At 39.0% G+C, this 17,162-nt stretch overlaps 2 protein-coding genes and 1 non-coding gene across 3 annotated transcripts; 2 read left to right on the plus strand and 1 right to left on the minus strand.

The window, feature by feature from the left end:
• Positions 1-2,221: 2,221 nt before the first annotated feature.
• On the minus strand, positions 2,222-2,340 carry LOC115232240. The gene has a single exon (XR_003883623.1). It is a non-coding gene; the product is annotated as a 5S ribosomal RNA (ribosomal RNA).
• Positions 2,341-4,180: 1,840 nt separating this feature from the next.
• LOC118762064 (zinc finger protein 98-like) lies at positions 4,181-6,186 on the plus strand. The gene is made up of 3 exons (XM_036500308.1): positions 4,181-4,307; positions 4,554-5,312; positions 6,056-6,186. The coding sequence occupies exons 1-2, from the start codon at positions 4,181-4,183 to the stop codon at positions 5,216-5,218; spliced, it is 792 nt and encodes a 263-aa protein (XP_036356201.1). The 3' UTR covers positions 5,219-5,312; positions 6,056-6,186.
• A 9,748-nt stretch (positions 6,187-15,934) lies between these two features.
• LOC115232239 (zinc finger protein 239-like) lies at positions 15,935-17,157 on the plus strand (the record flags this gene model as incomplete). Its single annotated transcript, XM_036500307.1, has 2 exons — positions 15,935-15,979; positions 16,189-17,157. Coding segments are annotated over exons 1-2 (1,014 nt in total), but the record flags the coding sequence as incomplete, so codon positions are not given.
• Positions 17,158-17,162: the final 5 nt, after the last annotated feature.

Below are 17,162 nucleotides of genomic sequence, written 5' to 3' on the forward strand. Positions count from 1 at the left end.
GGATTTAGGGTTAGCGGGAGTTCAACAAAAAACCGCGATAAATAAAGATAGATGTGGAAGCACTCCGTCGGTTACGACGATGAGGGTTCCGGTTGATCCGAATCAACGGAAATTAACGTGTAAGTGGCTGAGCACTCCACAGACACGTGTACCCTTAACGTAGTTCTCGGGGATATTCAGCGTGACACAAAGAGTGTCAAGGCTGGCCCCTTGAAATACAGGTACAACAGAAACAGGAAGTAAGAGAAAGTTGTGGTGAAAGAGTACAGCAGGGATCACCACCATCCCCTGCTGGAGCCTCGTGGAGCTTTTAGGTGTTTTCGCTCAATAAACACTCACAACGCCCGGTCTGGGAATCGAAACCGCGATTCTACGACCGCGAGTCCGCTGCCCTAACCACTGGGCCATTGCGCCTCCACAAAGATAGATGTATTACTTTACTGATTGTTACAAGTCGGTAAACTGAAAATCGTTAGAACACCAGAAAAAATTTTTTTGCAGTATTCGTTCCAGCTCTTTACATTCTGAGTTCAAATCAACGAAGTCAACTTTGTATCTCATCCTTTAGAGGTCGATAAATTAAAGTACCAGTCATATACCGGGGTCCCTAAGGCGGCGGGCTGGCAGAATCGTTAGCACGCCGGGCGAAATGCTTAGCGGTATTTCGTCTGCGTTACGTTGTGAGTTCAAATTCCGCCGAGGTCGACTTTGCCTTTCATCCTTTCGGGGTCGATAAATTAAGTACCAGTTACGCACTGGGGGTCGATGTAATCGACTTAATACCTATGTCTGTCCTTGTTTGTCCCCTCTGTGTTTAGCCCCTTGTGGGTAATAAAGAAATAGGTATCAACTAAACGTCTCCTCTCAAAATTGCTAGCCTTGTGCCTAAATTAAAACCTATTATTTCACTGGTTACACAGTACTAGTTACACCGGATTGCAACTACGATAAGTTCAGACATGTGGGAAAATAGGGCGGTGAATTGGTGGAACCAGTGAATCGTTGCACAGAATACCTTACAGTATTTAGCTACATTTTTCTGTTCTGAATTCATAATCCGAAGATTGATATAGTATTAAGACGAACGCATTGTGATTATGATAATTGGGAAGATAGAAGATGAAGAGTAATAAGAGTTACTTCCCTTGTCAATTAAATCTTCCTAATTCTCTTTCGCACGCATCTGTACTGCTTAATTGGTTCCACTTTACAACTGATATTTAAGAGAAAACTCAATTAAATATGTATACATGATTGGTAATTAACTGCCTAAAGAAACTGATACGGCATGTTTCGTGTTGACCCGAAAAATATAAATCACTGTTTGTTGTAAAAATCAAGAAATACTCTTGAAGCTGTCGTTGCCCAGTCTGGCTTAAAATCTCTCTACTTAAACATTTTGTCACACCTTGTACGTCGACTCTTTCTCTCTGTATCTATTGTAAGTATTATTATATTTCTTTTTACAGACGATCATACTTTCTACGTGGTATTTTACGTACGCCTGTTTGCTTTTTTAAAGTGTTCAGCAACATAAAGAAACTAAACAAATATAGTGTTTTATTTCTGTTTCGTTTTCCATCCAGACTCCATTCCAATTTTACTTATTTCCCCATAATCTTTCTCTTTTTTTTTTTCTCTCTTTTTCTCGCTTGTTTCGGTCATTTGACTGCGGCCATGCTGGAGCACCGCCTTTAGTCGAGCAAATCGACCCTGGGACTTATCGTAGCTGCAATCCGGTGTAACTAGTACTGTGTAACCAGTAAAATAATAGGTTTTAATTTAGGCACAAGGCTAGCAATTTTGAGAGGAGACGTTTAGTTGATACCTATTTCTTTATTACCCACAAGGGGCTAAACACTATCGGTCTCTTTTTGCCGAACTGCTAAGTAACGGGGACGTAAACACACCAGCATCGGTTGTCAAGCAATGCTAGGGAGACAAACACAGACACACATATATATATATATACGACAGGCTTCTTTCAGTTTCCGTCTACCAAATCCACTCACAAGGCATTGGTCGGCCCGGGGCTATAGCAGAAGACATTTGCCCAAGATGCCACGCAGTGGGACTGAACCCGGAACCATGTGGTTGGTAAGCAAGCTACTTACCACACAGCCACTCCTGCGCCTATCTATTTTATTTTTATTTTTATTTTATTTTATCTAGTTTCAGCTCACAAGCTGTGGCCATGCTGGGGCACCGCCATATAGTTCTATGCTTACTGCACCTAGGTTTCCCAAGCGGTCACCCATCTAAGTACTGACTAGGCTCAACGTTGCTTAACTTCGGTGATCAGACGAGAACCGGTGCTTTCAACGTGATATGGCCGTAAGCCATATCTAAATATCTTTTCATAACTATATAGGCCCAAGGCTAGAAATTTGCGTATAGGGGGTCAGTAGATTACATCGACCCCAGTGCTCAACTGGTACTTACCTCATCGACACTGAAAGAATGAAAAGCAAAATCAACCCTCGGTAGAATTTGAACTCAGATTGTAAAGACGGACGAAATGCCACTAAGAATTTTGTCCGGCGTGCTACCCACATCTAAATATCCTTTTCTACTCTAGGCACAAGGCCCGAAATTTGGGGGTAGGGAGCCAGTCGATTAGATCGACCCTAGTACATAGCTGGTACTTAATTTATCAACCCTGAAAGGATGAAAGACAAAGTCGACCTCAGCGGAATTTGAACTCAGAACGTAAAGACAGACAAAACACTGCTAAGTATTTCACCCGGCGGGCTAACGTTTCTGCCCACTTGCCACTTTACCCACATCTAAATATTAACAAGAAAATGTTTATAAGCAACGTTTCGGTATTAATGTGTGTGTGTGTGTGTGTATGTGATCAGCTCTGCAGAGTAGATGAAAGGCGCTCACTCATGATGTTATGGACTTTCTGCTGAAGAGCGTAGGCTTGAAACATAAAAGACTTTCTTACTTCCAGAGCATTAAACTAATACATCTGTTTGTTGTTTACACACCCATCTTCATCTTTTGGGGTTTTTTTTCGTAAATTCTTACTATATATATACACATATATATATGGCAGGAGTGGCTGTATGGTAAGTATCTTGTTTACCAACCACATGGTTCTGGGTTCAGTCCCACCGCGTGGCACCTTGGGCAAGTGCCTTCTACTATAGTCTCAGGCCAACCAATGCCTTGTGAGTGGATTTGGTAGACGGAAACTGAAAGAAGCCCATTGTATATATGTATATATATGCATGTGTGTGTCGTATATGTGTCGTATATGTGTATCTATATATATATATATATATATATATATATATATATATATATATATATATGTATGTGTGTATATGTTTGTGTGTCTGTGGTTGTCCCCCTAGCATTGCTTGACAACCGATGCTGGGTGTTTTTTATGTCCCCGTTACTTAGCGGTCGGCAAAAGAGACTGATAGAATAAGTACTGGGCTTACAAAAGAATAAGTCCCGGTGTCGAGTTGCTCGATTAAGGCGGTGCTCCAGCATGGCACAGTCAAATGACTGAAACAAGTAAAAGAGTATCTATAATTATCTGTACAGAAATGTAGGAAATATTCGCTGTTGCCATTTCTACGGTTTAAATGTATTCTCTATTTATATTATTTCTGTTGTTTCAGAATAATGGAATAATAGAATTGTTACAACAGAAACTTCACCAGAATATATTCATCATCTTTTAAAGACTAAAGGAAGGAATTTTTATACAGAATTGATATAACCTCGTTTAATATGAAGCTGAGGTGAAATATTTCCTCTTGGGTGAGATTATAAACAACACTTCTCTGTGTTTGCTCTCTGGAACCTGTACGAGATAATCTTGCATTCTAAATAAACTTGGATTCAATTTACAAAGGAGATTGCAACGTTTCCAAATTACAGCAGAGATTACAGTTGATGGAAACGTAGCTGAAGGAATATTTGTCAGGAATGATTTATAACAACTAAACTAGAAGATATATATTTTGGTGAAAGAAGAAAAATTATTGAAATTTTCATGATGCAGAGATTACAGTTGATGGAAACATAGCTGAAGGAATATTTGTTGGAAGGAAACTATAAACGTAAAAACAAGGAAAGTTTGCATACATTTTTTGTAAAAGAGACAGAACTGCGGGAAAATTACTGAGGTGTAAAGTTAAAGAACTTATTCTTTCCTGTAAAAATGCCGAAAGAGTTAGTAAACGTTTATCATTGTGATGTATGTAAAAAGTCTTTTTCTCAAAAAGGAAACTTAACGACTCACAAACGCATTCACACAGGAGAGAAACCATTTTGCTGTGATGTTTGCAGTAAGTCATTCTCCCAAAATCAGCACTTAGTTAATCACAAACGTATTCATACAGGAGAGAAACCATTTCACTGTGAAATCTGTAACAAATCATTTTCTCGGAGTCATTTCTTAACGACTCACAAGCGTGTCCATACAGGAGAGAAGCCATATCAGTGTGATGTCTGCAGTAAATCCTTCTCTCAAAGCGGTGACTTAATTACTCACATACGTATTCATACAGGGGAGAAACCATATCACTGTGATATCTGTGGTAAATCTTTCTCTCGTACGTATAGCTTAAATATTCACAAATATATCCATACAGGTGACAAGCAATACCACTGTGATATCTGTGGTAAATCATTCTACGGAAATCAACATTTAATTAGCCACAAACGTGTTCATACAGGAGAGAAACCGTTCCATTGTGATGTCTGTAATAAATCATTCTCTCGTAATTATGAGTTGACTACTCACAAACGGATTCATTCTGGGAAGAAGCCATATGTGTGTGATACATGCGGTAAATCTTTCACTCGAAATTATGATTTAACAAGCCACAGGAACATTCATACAGGGGAGAAGCCATATTATTGTGATATCTGTGGTAAATTATTCTCTCGAAATATTGAGGTAATTTCTCACAAGCGTATTCATACAGGAGAGAAACCGTATCAATGTGATATCTGTGGAGAATCATTCTCTCAGAGAAATACCTTAACAGGACACAAACGTATTCATACGGGAGAGAAACCATATCACTGTGACATCTGTGGTAAATCATTCTCCATTGGAAAGACTTTAACTAGGCACAAACTTATTCATACAGGTGAGAAACCATTTCACTGTCTTACCTGTGGTAAATTGTTCTCTCGAAATGATAACTTAACTACTCACAAATGCATTCATACTGGAGAAAAACCAATCTGATATTTGTGGACCATCATTCTTTCAAAGTGGTGAATTGACTAGACATAGATGTGTTCATACAGAACAGTAACTACTATATATACTTGCAAATGGAGCACATATTTTTCAACAAAAATTTTGGCTGTGTGGTAAGTAGCTTGCTTATGAACCACATGGCTCCGGGTTCGGTCCCACTGCATGGCACCTTGGGTAAGTGTCTTCTGCTATAGCCTCGGGCCGACCAAAGCCTTGTGAGTGGATTTGGTAGGCGGAAACTGAAAGAAGCCCGTCGTATATATGTATGTATATATATATATATATATAATATATATATATATATATATATATATATATATCATCATCATCATCATTTAACGTCCGCTTTCCCTGCTAGCATGGTTGGACGGTTTGCTTTTTTCGGCAAAAGAGACCGATAGAATAAGTACTGGGCTTACAAAGAATAAGTTCCGGGGTCGATTTGCTCGACTAAAGGCAGTGCTCCAGCATGGCCGCAGTCAAATGACTGAAACAAGTAAAAGAGTAAAGAGTATATATTTGGTGTTACTTTGCTTCAGTGTTATTTATTTTTTACATTAATCTTAATCTTATTTCGGCCAGAGTTCTTTCGTCACACTCCTGTGACCGCATCAGTGGTCCTTTGCTTTCTTCTTTCTTATTTGTGTGTCTCTCCTTACTAACGGTCAGCCAAATATATAGTGCGTGTGTTTTTATTGACTAAACTGGCAAAATGACCATTCCGAAATACAATATCTGTTTCAACACACAATTTCACATAAAAAATCTTGCAAAACAAATATATAAAATGTAGTAACTACTATACATACTTACAAACGGAGCACATATTTTTCAACAAAAATTTTTATATAAATCAGGTGTGTGACCTATCCATGCGACATCACAGGGATCTGAAGGTGACAGGAGCATATCAATAGTCCAGGTATATGCCCTGGGCTTTTTAGTTTCCAAGTTGTTATTTTTTTTTTTTTTTACTTCTTTCAGTCATTTGGCTGCGGCCATGCTGGAGCACCGCCTTTAGTCGAGCAAATCGACCCCGGGACTTATTCTTTGTAAGCCCAGTACTTATTCTATCGGTCTCTTTTGCCAAACCGCTAAGCTACGGGGATGTAAACACACCAGCATTGGTTGTCAAGCAATGCTGGGGGGACAAACACAGACACACACACACACACATACATATATATATACATATATACGACAGGCTTCTTTCAGTTTCCGTCTACCAAATCCACTCACAAGGCTTCGGTTGGCCCGGTGCTATAGTAGAAGACACTTGCCCAAGTTGCCACGCAGTGGGACTGAACCCGGAAGCATGTGGTTGGTAAGCAAGTTACTTACCACACAGCCACTCCTGCACCTATAGAAACATTTTTGTGACATTTGTTTACTCGAAAGCGGAAACCAGAAGTCTGTGTGATGGTCTTTTTGACAACATTGATTCGTTTTGGTTTTTAGTTTAAAAATTTTAGTGGCTGTGTGGTAAGTAGCTTGCTTACCAACCACATGGTTCCGGGTTCAGTCCCACAGCATGGCATCTTGGGCAAGTGTCTTCTGCAATAGCCCCGGGCCGACCAATGCCTTGTGAGTGGATTTGGTAGACAGTAACTGAAAGAAGCCTGTCGTATATATGTATATATATATATATATATATATATATATGTATGTGTGTGTTTGTGTGTCTGTGTTTGTCTCCCTAGCATTGCTTGACAACCGATGCTGGTGTGTTTATGTCCCCGTCACTTAGCGGCTCGGCAAAACAGACCGATAGAATAAGTACTGGGCTTACAAAGAATAAGTCCCGGGGTCGATTTGCTCGACTAAAAGGCGGTGCTCCAGCATGGCCGCAGTCGAATGACTGAAACAAGTAAAAGAGTAAAAGAGAATTGCAAATGTTTATCATGGGTAAGAGAAAGTGTTATGAAGCAGGTTTTAAGCCTTTTTACATCCAAATATTGTGGACATTTTGGATGATGATGATGATGATCATCATCATCATCGTTTAACGTCCGTTTTCCATGCTAGCATGGGTTGGACGGTTCAACTGGGGTCTGGGAAGCCAGAAGGTTGCGCCAGGCTCTACTGTCTGTTTTGAGGTGGTTTCTATGGCTGGATGCCCTTCCTAATGCCATCCACTTTACAGAGTGGCACTGGGTGCTTTTGTGTGGCTCAGCCATGTGTGCGTTACGCCACCAGAGGGACCGGTCTTCACACTTATGCTGCAGAGTATGGGTCTTTTTGGGTACAGCAAGGCACCAGGCATCTCAATCCTTTGTGTGTATGTGTGAGAGAGCATATATATATATATCATCATCATCATCGTTTAACGTCCGCTTTCCATGCTGGCATGGGTTGGACGGTTCAACTGGGGTCTGGGAAGCCAGAAGGCTGCACCAGGCCCAGTCTGATCTGGCAGTGTTTCTACAGCTGGATGCCCTTCCTAATGCCAACCACTCCGTTAGTGTAGTGGGTGCTTTTTACGTGCCACCGGCACAGGTGCCAGAGCAGGCTGGCAAACAGCCACGATCGGATGGTAGCCGTTTGCCAGCCTCATCTGGCACCTGTGCAGGTGGCATGTAAAAAGGAACCAATACACTCACGGAGTGAGTGGAAAGGAATTTACTAAGGGTGGATCATTGAAAAGACCTGGGTTCAGCACTTAGTAGTAGAATAGGTGAAGAAAACCTGGGATAGTATCCCTGAAGAACTAATTATTAACCCTTTCGTTACTGTATTTATTTTGAGATGATCTGTGTTTCTTTCAATTAATTTGAAATATAACAATGAATTTAGTAAAATACCTTAGTTTATCATTCAGCTAGTGTTAGGAACATAAATTGTGATTAAGTTTTGGTGGAAGATTTTAATTCAGAACTTATGAAAACAAGACATTTGTACTACAGAGCCAGAGGTGGTTTCAGCCGGGTTGGTATCAAAAGGGTTAAATTAATCATTTGTTAACCCTTTTGTTACCATATTTCTGTTGAGATGCTCTGTGTTTCTTTCTATTAATTTTAAATATAACAAAGAATTTAGTAAAATAACTTAGTTATCATTAAGCTAGTGTTAGGAACATAAATTGTGACTTAGGTTTGGTGGAAGATTTTAATTCAAAACTTATGAAAACAAGACATTTGTACTACAGAGCCAGAGCCGGTTTCAGCCGGGTTGGTAATGAAAGGGTTAAGTCCTTCAAAAAATGTGAAATCACAAATGCCATGGGTGGCACTGAAAACAATGTGACGTATGGGGGGATTTGGCTGGATCGATCACGGAAAAGGCGGAGAGTGAGAATAGAGACGAACATAGCATAATTGATGATGAGCTGAACGACTACTATGACGTGGCCACTCATGACGAAGAAGTTTGGGGTTTCAATCCTGATGAAATTTAATAACTATACCTAAATGAATAAATATATTTTTTATATAATATTTTTGTTTTGTTTGTAATTCTAGGCATTTTTGTTGTTAAGTTGATACTTATTGGTTTTTTTTGTTTTGTTTTAGTTGATTTCCACATAAAGTCATTTCCACAAAAATGTTTTAATACTTGTAAGCAAAGTTTTGAAATAAAGGTGAATAGGCGCAGGAGTGGCCATGTGGTAAGTAGCTTGCTAACCAACCCCATGGTTCCGGGTTCAGTCCCACTGCGTGGCATATTGGGCAAGTGTCTTCTACTATAGCCCCGGGCCGACCAAAGCCTTGTGAGTGGATTTGGTAGATGGAAACTGAAAAGAAGCCCGTCGTATATATATATATATATATATGTATGTGTTTGTCCCCCTGGTGTGTTTACGTCCCCGTAACTTAGCAAAAGAGACCAATAGAATAAGTACTGGGCTTACAAAGATTTGCTCGACTAAAGGCGGTGCTCCAGCATGGCCGCAGTCACATGACTGAAACAAGTAAAAGAGTATTTGATAATATTTAACAAATATTAGTTATATTTATGTTTAATAAAAGGGCCGTGTAATTGCCCAGATTATATAGTACAACCTATCTGACGGGGACATAAACACACCAGCATCGGTTGTCAAGCAATGCTAGGGGGACAAACACAGACACACAAACACACCCATGCATATTATATATATATATATATATATATATATATATATACATATATACGACGGGCTTCTTTTCAGTTTCCGTCTTTTCAGTTTTTGCTGAACTGCTAAGTTACATGGATGTAAACGAATCAACACTGGTTGTCAAGCAGTGGGGAAGGGAACAAATACAAAGACAACTCCCACACACCGTCATTTAACGTTCGCTTTGACGGTTTTTGACAGGAAACCAGTGAGCCGCAGGGCTGTGTCAAGCTCCTGTATTAGCTTTGGCATTGTTTCTATGGCTGGATACTCTTCTGAACACCAACCACTCTACAGGGTGTACCGGGTGCGTTTCTTATGCCACCAGCACTTACTAAGGGGGTTAAATGTTTTGACAAAGTTTTGTAGGAATAAAATTTAAAGTTAGTTAGTTAGTTAATTTTGGCTCAAAAAGCAAAAAGCAAGGCAATGTAGGGGGACATGGAGTTATGTACAGGGAGGGTGTTCATGCAAAGAGTTCAGGCCATTTGTGGTCAAGGGAGACTTTGAACCGAGCGGTCGTCAGCACCTTCACCTTTCGATTGAGATGAAATCGTCGCAGATAGAGCTTTTCGGAGTGACCCCGCAGCCGACGCTCTGGAGCAGGAGTGAAGAACAGCTCTTTCGAGAGGTTACACTTTCCGCTTATGATGTAGGGGGACAGGGAGTTATGTACAGGGTGGTGTTCATGTAAAGAGTTCAGGCCATTTCTGGTCAAGAGAGGCTTTGAACCGAGCGGTCGTCGGCATCTTATTCCACGGATCCGCAACCCAGATGGAGAAAGCCCCTCTCCTTCGATTGAGATGAAATCGTTGCAGATAGAGCTTTTCGGAGTGACCCCGCAGCCGACGCTCTGGAGCAGGAGTGAAGAACAGCTCTTTCGAGAGGTTACACTTTCCGCTTATGATGTTGTGAGGCCATGTAGGGGGACAGGGAGTTATGTACAGGGTGGTGTTCATGTAAAGAGTTCAGGCCATTTCTGGTCAAGAGAGGCTTTGAACCGAGCGGTCGTCGGCATCTTATTCCACGGATCCGCAACCCAGACGGAGAAAGCCCCTCTCCTTCAATTGAGATGAAATTGTTGCAGATAGAGCTTTTCGGAGTGGCCCCACAGCTGACGCTCTGGAGCAGGAGTGAAGAACAGCTCTTTTGAGAGGTTACACTTTCTGCTTATGATGTTGTGAACACGGATGAGATCACCACAGCGTCAATTTGTTTACAACTGCAGTTATCGTTCCTTTCTTGTCTTTAATCCTACAATTGCATTTAGCAGTTTGAAATGAAGGAAATAAAGACAAACAATCAAAATATGTATTTCTTATTCCAACATAAGATTTTGGGAAAGGTTTTTATGATGGAATAAAGAATGCATGTTTTGATTGTTAACTTTGCTTTATTTCCTTCCTCACAGAGGCAATGGTGAAGGACCGAGATCTCTGGAGATATACAGCGACTGCAAAGACCCGGGCTGCTTCCTGCACCAGTTCCGCATAGCCCCTGCCCATTCAAAGTACCTTGGATTCCAGAACATCCCGCTGTGCTTGATGAGACCTATTGAGTCAAGTACGTGAACATCGAAATAAATATCAATGGAAATAGTAGTTGTGATACCTGTGCCAGTGGCACATAAAAAGCACCATCCGAACGTGGCCAAAGCCAGTGCCGCCTTGACTGGCTTCCGTGCCGGTGGCACGTTAAAAGCACCAACCGATCGTGGCCGATGCCAGACTCCCCTGGCACCTGTGCCAGTGGCATGTAAAAAGCACCCACTACACTCACGGAGTGGTTGGCGTTAGGAAGGGCATCCATCTGTAGAAACACTGCCAGATCAGACTGGAGCCTGGTGTAAGGCTTCCTGGCTTCCCAGACCCAGGTCGAACCGTCCAACCCATGCTAGCATGGAAAACAGACGTTAAATGATGATGATGAGGAGGAGGAGGAAGACAGATTTGAGATGGTTTTAGTTACTATTTCGAGCAATTCCTCGACCATGTAGGTTTTGGTTGCTATTTCTAGCTGTGTTCTTCGACCATGTGGGTGCTTTGCTAATACAAACAGTTATAAAAGAGGATACAAAATATAACTTGGCTTCACAGAATTACCGAAACGAATAAGTGAACACTAAAACCTCGAATATCCTTACACTGTACGCAGTGTAACACAATATATAATTAATGTTAATTCTAAACAAATTTGGAATAAAGTTCGTAAATACGATGAAGAGCCTCTGGTATAAAGCCGACGCTTTGTAACAGAAGTCCGTCTATATCAATGAAGATGCTGCGTTATATATATTATATATATATATATTATATAAAAGGGCTTAGTAAAATAAATTACTTTGCCACATACTGAACTCATTAGAAATAGTAGCTAAAAAAACTTTTTTAAAACTATTTCTAATACTTAAAGAAAATCTCTCTCATATAGTGTTTGCTCAATTCAACTCACGAAAATATGGGGGTAAAGACATTAAAAAATCAAATGCAAAGGTTATTTGAGAACGTACGTTTCTAGATTAGTCAACTCGAAGAAAGAAATGTCGAGTGACTAATCTAGAAACGTACGTTCTCAAATACCTTTGCATTTGATTTTTTATGTCTTTACCCCCATACTTTCGTGAGTGGAATTGAGCAAACACTATATGAGAGAGATTTTCTTTAAGTATTAGAAATAGTTTTAAAAAGTTTTTTTAGCTACTATTTCTAATGAGTTCAGATGTGGCAAAGTAATTTATTTTACTAAGCCCTTTTATATAATGTAATAATTTGAATTCGCCTTAATGGTCCCTTTGCATACTGAATACTTGGTGAAATTGATTAATAATTAATTAATTTTACCCTCAATTGTTGAAATTATATATATATATATATATATATAATAATATATATATATATATATATAATGATAAATCTCAGAGCGAGTTAAACAGTAGCGGTAAACACATCGTGACGCATATTTGCCATTTGAATATGGCTAACCCTAAGGGTGGATGCTACTGTAGTTTTTAGCCCCAGGAAGATATCTCCTCCAGCTGGCTATAGACACACTATCTGGAGGACACAGATAGTGTGTTATAGCCAGCTGGAGGAGATATCTTCCTGGGGCTAAAACTACAGTAGCATCCACCCTTAGGGGTTAGCCATATTCAAATGGCAAATATGCGTCACTATATATATATATAATAAAAGGCTTCCAAATAAGGAAGCGTAGTGCTAGAAACACAAAAAGGGGTAAATTCGGTCTGGGATATAGCTGAGATGGTAAACGTTTTTAATTTTCGTTCCTTTCATGAATTTATCCCTTTTTGTGTTTCTAGCACTACGCTTCCTTATTTGGAAGCCTTTTATTATATTTCTATACGAAAAAATATATAGTCTAATGACTAACTCGTCTTTTGTGCTAGGCCACTGGTAATAATAATTTATTTTATTACCCTATTTGATTATGTATATATATATATATATATATATATAAACCAGCTTAGAGAAGAAACGAAACGAATCGAATCGACGCGAGGGCGCTCAGTCATACAATAGTGTCATAAATAAAATATATGCATACATACAAACATATATGTACGTACCTACATCTACATGTATATATATACATGCATATTTAAATATATATGTATATATATGTTGTGAATATAAATTTTGGAAATGCTATTATATTTTATTTTGTTTTCACAATCGTTATATACAGTGGTCAACGCATAGAAATAGAAATCTAATCTAAACATAACTTTAAAAGGAAAAAGTTGATGCTAAATAACTGACGTCTTCTAAAAAGGGATAACTTATTCGTTTCATGTAAGCCAAGTTAACTTTTGTATTCCCCTTCATTGCTCTTCTCAATTTGAATCGCACCGTTCCTTCTATAATTACTTCGTTAAGCAACGTGCTTTCAATTTACCAACGACCTGAAATGTCTTTGCGGCTGTATTTAATACCAGCTAGGGACATTTAATTAATATTACCAGTTGTAATCACTGAGGCGAAAGAAAGAAAGACTATCACCAACACATCGAACTTAGAATATATTTCAGGTAATTTAATTATACCACGTGTAGTAATTAACTCCTGTTGGGGTGAACGTTTACCTTTATTGATAATTAAATACGACCGATATGAGGTATCGAAGTCGGGGTTTCATCACCTGGATGATTAAATATTTTATTTTCATCATAAACTACGTTTCATCGTTAATTGGCTGTTTCTCACTTATGTTTAATCACCAACTAATTAGTAATTAAATTTTTTTTATTCTTCTTGACTTTTCAGGTAACTTTGAAGTCTAAGGTATTCTCTGTGTCGCCGGATTTCGTTAGATTTTTTTCTAATCACCTGAAATTGTAAAAATTTTCACTAGAATTCTCTCAAAATATGTAGTTCGCAGGCTGAGGACGAAAAGCGCCTTCAATTTTTTTATTTACAGGTTGTTTTTGCGGAAATAAACCAGTGCTTTTCAACTTTTTGTCTGGAGCGGAACCCCAAGGAAACATTCCACTAGCTCGAGGAACCGCTGTGCAATAATTTAATAGTCTTATGCACACATATCTGCACAGGCGAATTAAAAATTACTGCCGATTTTAGCAATTTTGTAACTTCTTGCGGAACCCTGGTTGAAAACCACTGAAATAAACAATAGAAAAGTTACAAGCTTACTTTTACCCAATAGGCAACATATTATTCGGCATACGGGTAGTCATGACTGTGTCCCCACGGGGACAACATGTACAAGCACTTTACGTGGTCTCCCGACCTGCTAGATATAACTGACTAATCTTCCTTTCAACTACACCATAAAAATACGAAAGGACTACACTGAAGTCGATCTCTTCAGATGGGGAATTACAACCGTGTTTCGTGGTCTGCTACCACAACAGCTCCTTTATAGGATCCAGTTATCTCAAGACATCATCAGGAGGAACCACGTCCGCTTTCGGCCCCTATTCCTCTACCGTTTTGAATCCTTAAAGCATTTACTGTGCCCATAAGATCAATATTAAACGTATTTTTCGTTTCCTTACGACAGAATTGTAAACGAAGGTGCAGGAGTGGCTGTGTGATAAGTAGCTTGCTAACCAACCACATGGTTCCGGGTTCAGTCCCACTGCGTGGCATCTTGGGCAAGTGTCTTCTACTATAGCCTCGGGCCGACCAAAGCCTTGTGAGTGGATTTGGTAAACTGAAAGAAGCCTGTCGTATATATGTATATATATATATATATGTATGTGTGTCTGTGTTTGTCCCTCTAGCATTGCTTGACAACCGATGCTGGTGTGTTTACGTCCCCGTCACTTAGCGGTTCGGCAAAAGAGACCGATAGAATAAGTACTGGGCTTACAAAGAATAAGTCCCGGGGTCGATTTGCTCGACTAAAGGCAGTGCTCCAGCATGGCTGCAGTCAAATGACTGAAACAAGTAAAAGTTCAAAAGTGTAGGTGGGTGTGGAGAAAGGATCGGTTATCAATATTGTTATTATATGAAGTATATTGATGATGATTTTGGTATTGATAGCATTTTTTCTCTACGATCAAACCTAATAAAACAATTTCAACGTTGGCGCACCTTCCATTTGTTGTTGTTCTTGTACGGCTTAAAGGCACGTTTCTTTCCTGCCAAGCTTACTGTTTAACCCTTTTGTTACTGTATTTATTTTGAGATGCTCTGTGTTTCTTTCAATTTATTCTAAATATAACAAAGAATTTAGTAAAATAACTTAGTTATTATTCAGCTAGTGTTAGGAACATAAATTGTGACTAAGGTTTGGTGGAAGATTTTAATTCAAAACTTATGAAAACAAGACATTTGTACTCAGAGCTAGAGGTGGTTTCAGCCGGGTTGGTAACAAAAGGGTTAAACCATGTTTGTGTTCTCCCAGTCAACAGACTTATCATTACTGGTACTTTAAACTCTTCGGTTGCATATTTGTGTGAATAAAATCGCTTTTCTTTGGAATAGAAAAAAAGTCTATCTTTATTTCTTCTTTTGCTGGTGCCTCAAATTTAGGTCAAATCAGTTTTTCTCAAAGGGGAGGCCTATGGGACGGTCGGACAAGTTGTTTTGAGAAAATTTGGTTTAAATGTTTGACAACTCAGCACCGTCCATTGGATGGGGGGAGGGGGCGTTTTGCTCGTATCTTATATAATTCTATATTTTCTTCTTTTACAGTTGTGCTGAGTGTTCCATCACAGCCTGTCATCCACAGAAATTCTGATTCTACCAGAATACCTGCAACCGGTCTTTTATGGATTTTTATTAACTCTATCCCCAATTCTTAATATGGACATAGAAACCTTTTTATCTACAATATCTGTAGCGCTTGTAGATATCCTTCCCAACCAGCAACAACCATTCTGAGGAATTACAGAGAAAAGATATTTACTTTGTATGTTTCCTGCATGTGTAAACAAAGTCCCATGATTTGGATATCGTAAGAAACTAAACCACAACAGATTATAACCACAAACATTGTTTTTTAAGAATTTCTCTGGAGTTAATATGGAGGACGGTAATCTGTCAGACACTTCTAACACAGATATTTCTGAGAATTTAGAATCGGGTTTTAAACAGATATCCAGTGCTGAGGAATGTTGTTATCACATGGTAAGAAGCTGTTGGAGAGAAATATTAATTGCGAAATTGATGGTGAATCTTTGTAAATTCAGTAATTGAAACAGAACACACGGGGAAAAAAACCATTTCAATGTGAGATTGTGGAAAATTGTTGCATTATAAATATCAGCTTCTATCCACAGACGTAGCCACACGGGGGAGAAACCCTTTCACTGCGATATATGTGGAAAAACATTCATTGTTAAAAGTCTTTAAATGCTCACAAACAAATTACACTCTAGAAAAAAAAATTCCACTGTAAAATATGTGGAAAGTCTTATATTCAGAACTGTCTACTCATTTACCATATCCGCACTCACACTGGAGAAAGGCCATTCCATTGCGAAATATGTGGAAAATATTTCTTCACAAACAGTCATCTAAAAGGGCACAAAAAGATTCATTCTGGGAAAAAGGAATTTAAATGTGAAATCTGTGGAAAGTCTTATTCTCAGAACTATCGACTTGTTTACCATATCCGTACTCACACTGGAGAAAAACCATTCCACTGTGTAATTTGTGGAAAGTCTTATTCTCGGAACTCTCAACTTGTTGACCATATCCGTACTCACACTGGAGAAAAACCATTCCACTGTGTAATTTGTGGAAAGTCTTATTCTCAGAACTATCAACTTGTTAGCCATATCCGTACTCACACTGGAGAAAAACCATTCCACTGTGAAATTTGTGGAAAGTCTTATTCTCAGAACTCTCAACTTGTTAACCATATCCGTACTCACACTGGAGAAAAACCATTCCACTGTGAAATTTGTGGGAAATGTTTTTTGAATAATGGTGGACTTGTTGCCCACAAAAGGGTCCACACAGGTGAAAAACCTTTTTCTTGTGATCTTTGTGGGAAATCTTACTCCGGTAGTTCTAATTTAAAAAAACATAAACTCCGACATATTGGTAAAAAAGAATTCCATTGTGAAACTTGTGGGAAATCTTATTTTAATAATGGTGATTTAAAAACGCACAAAATAGTCCATGATGGAGAAAAACAATTCCACTGTGAAATTTGTGGGAAAGGTTTTGTGAGAAATGTTGGACTTGTTGCCCACAAAAGGGTCCACACAGGTGAAAAACCTTTTTCTTGTGATCTGTGTGGGAAATCTTACATCTCTGGAAGTAATTTAAAAAGACACAAACTCCAACACATCGGGGAAAAAGAATTCCATTGTGACACATGTGGTAAATCTTATTTTGATAACAG

Source organism: Octopus sinensis, unplaced genomic scaffold, assembly GCF_006345805.1.
Source record: "Octopus sinensis unplaced genomic scaffold, ASM634580v1 Contig20124, whole genome shotgun sequence".
NCBI classification, from domain to species: Eukaryota; Metazoa; Mollusca; class Cephalopoda; order Octopoda; family Octopodidae; genus Octopus; species Octopus sinensis.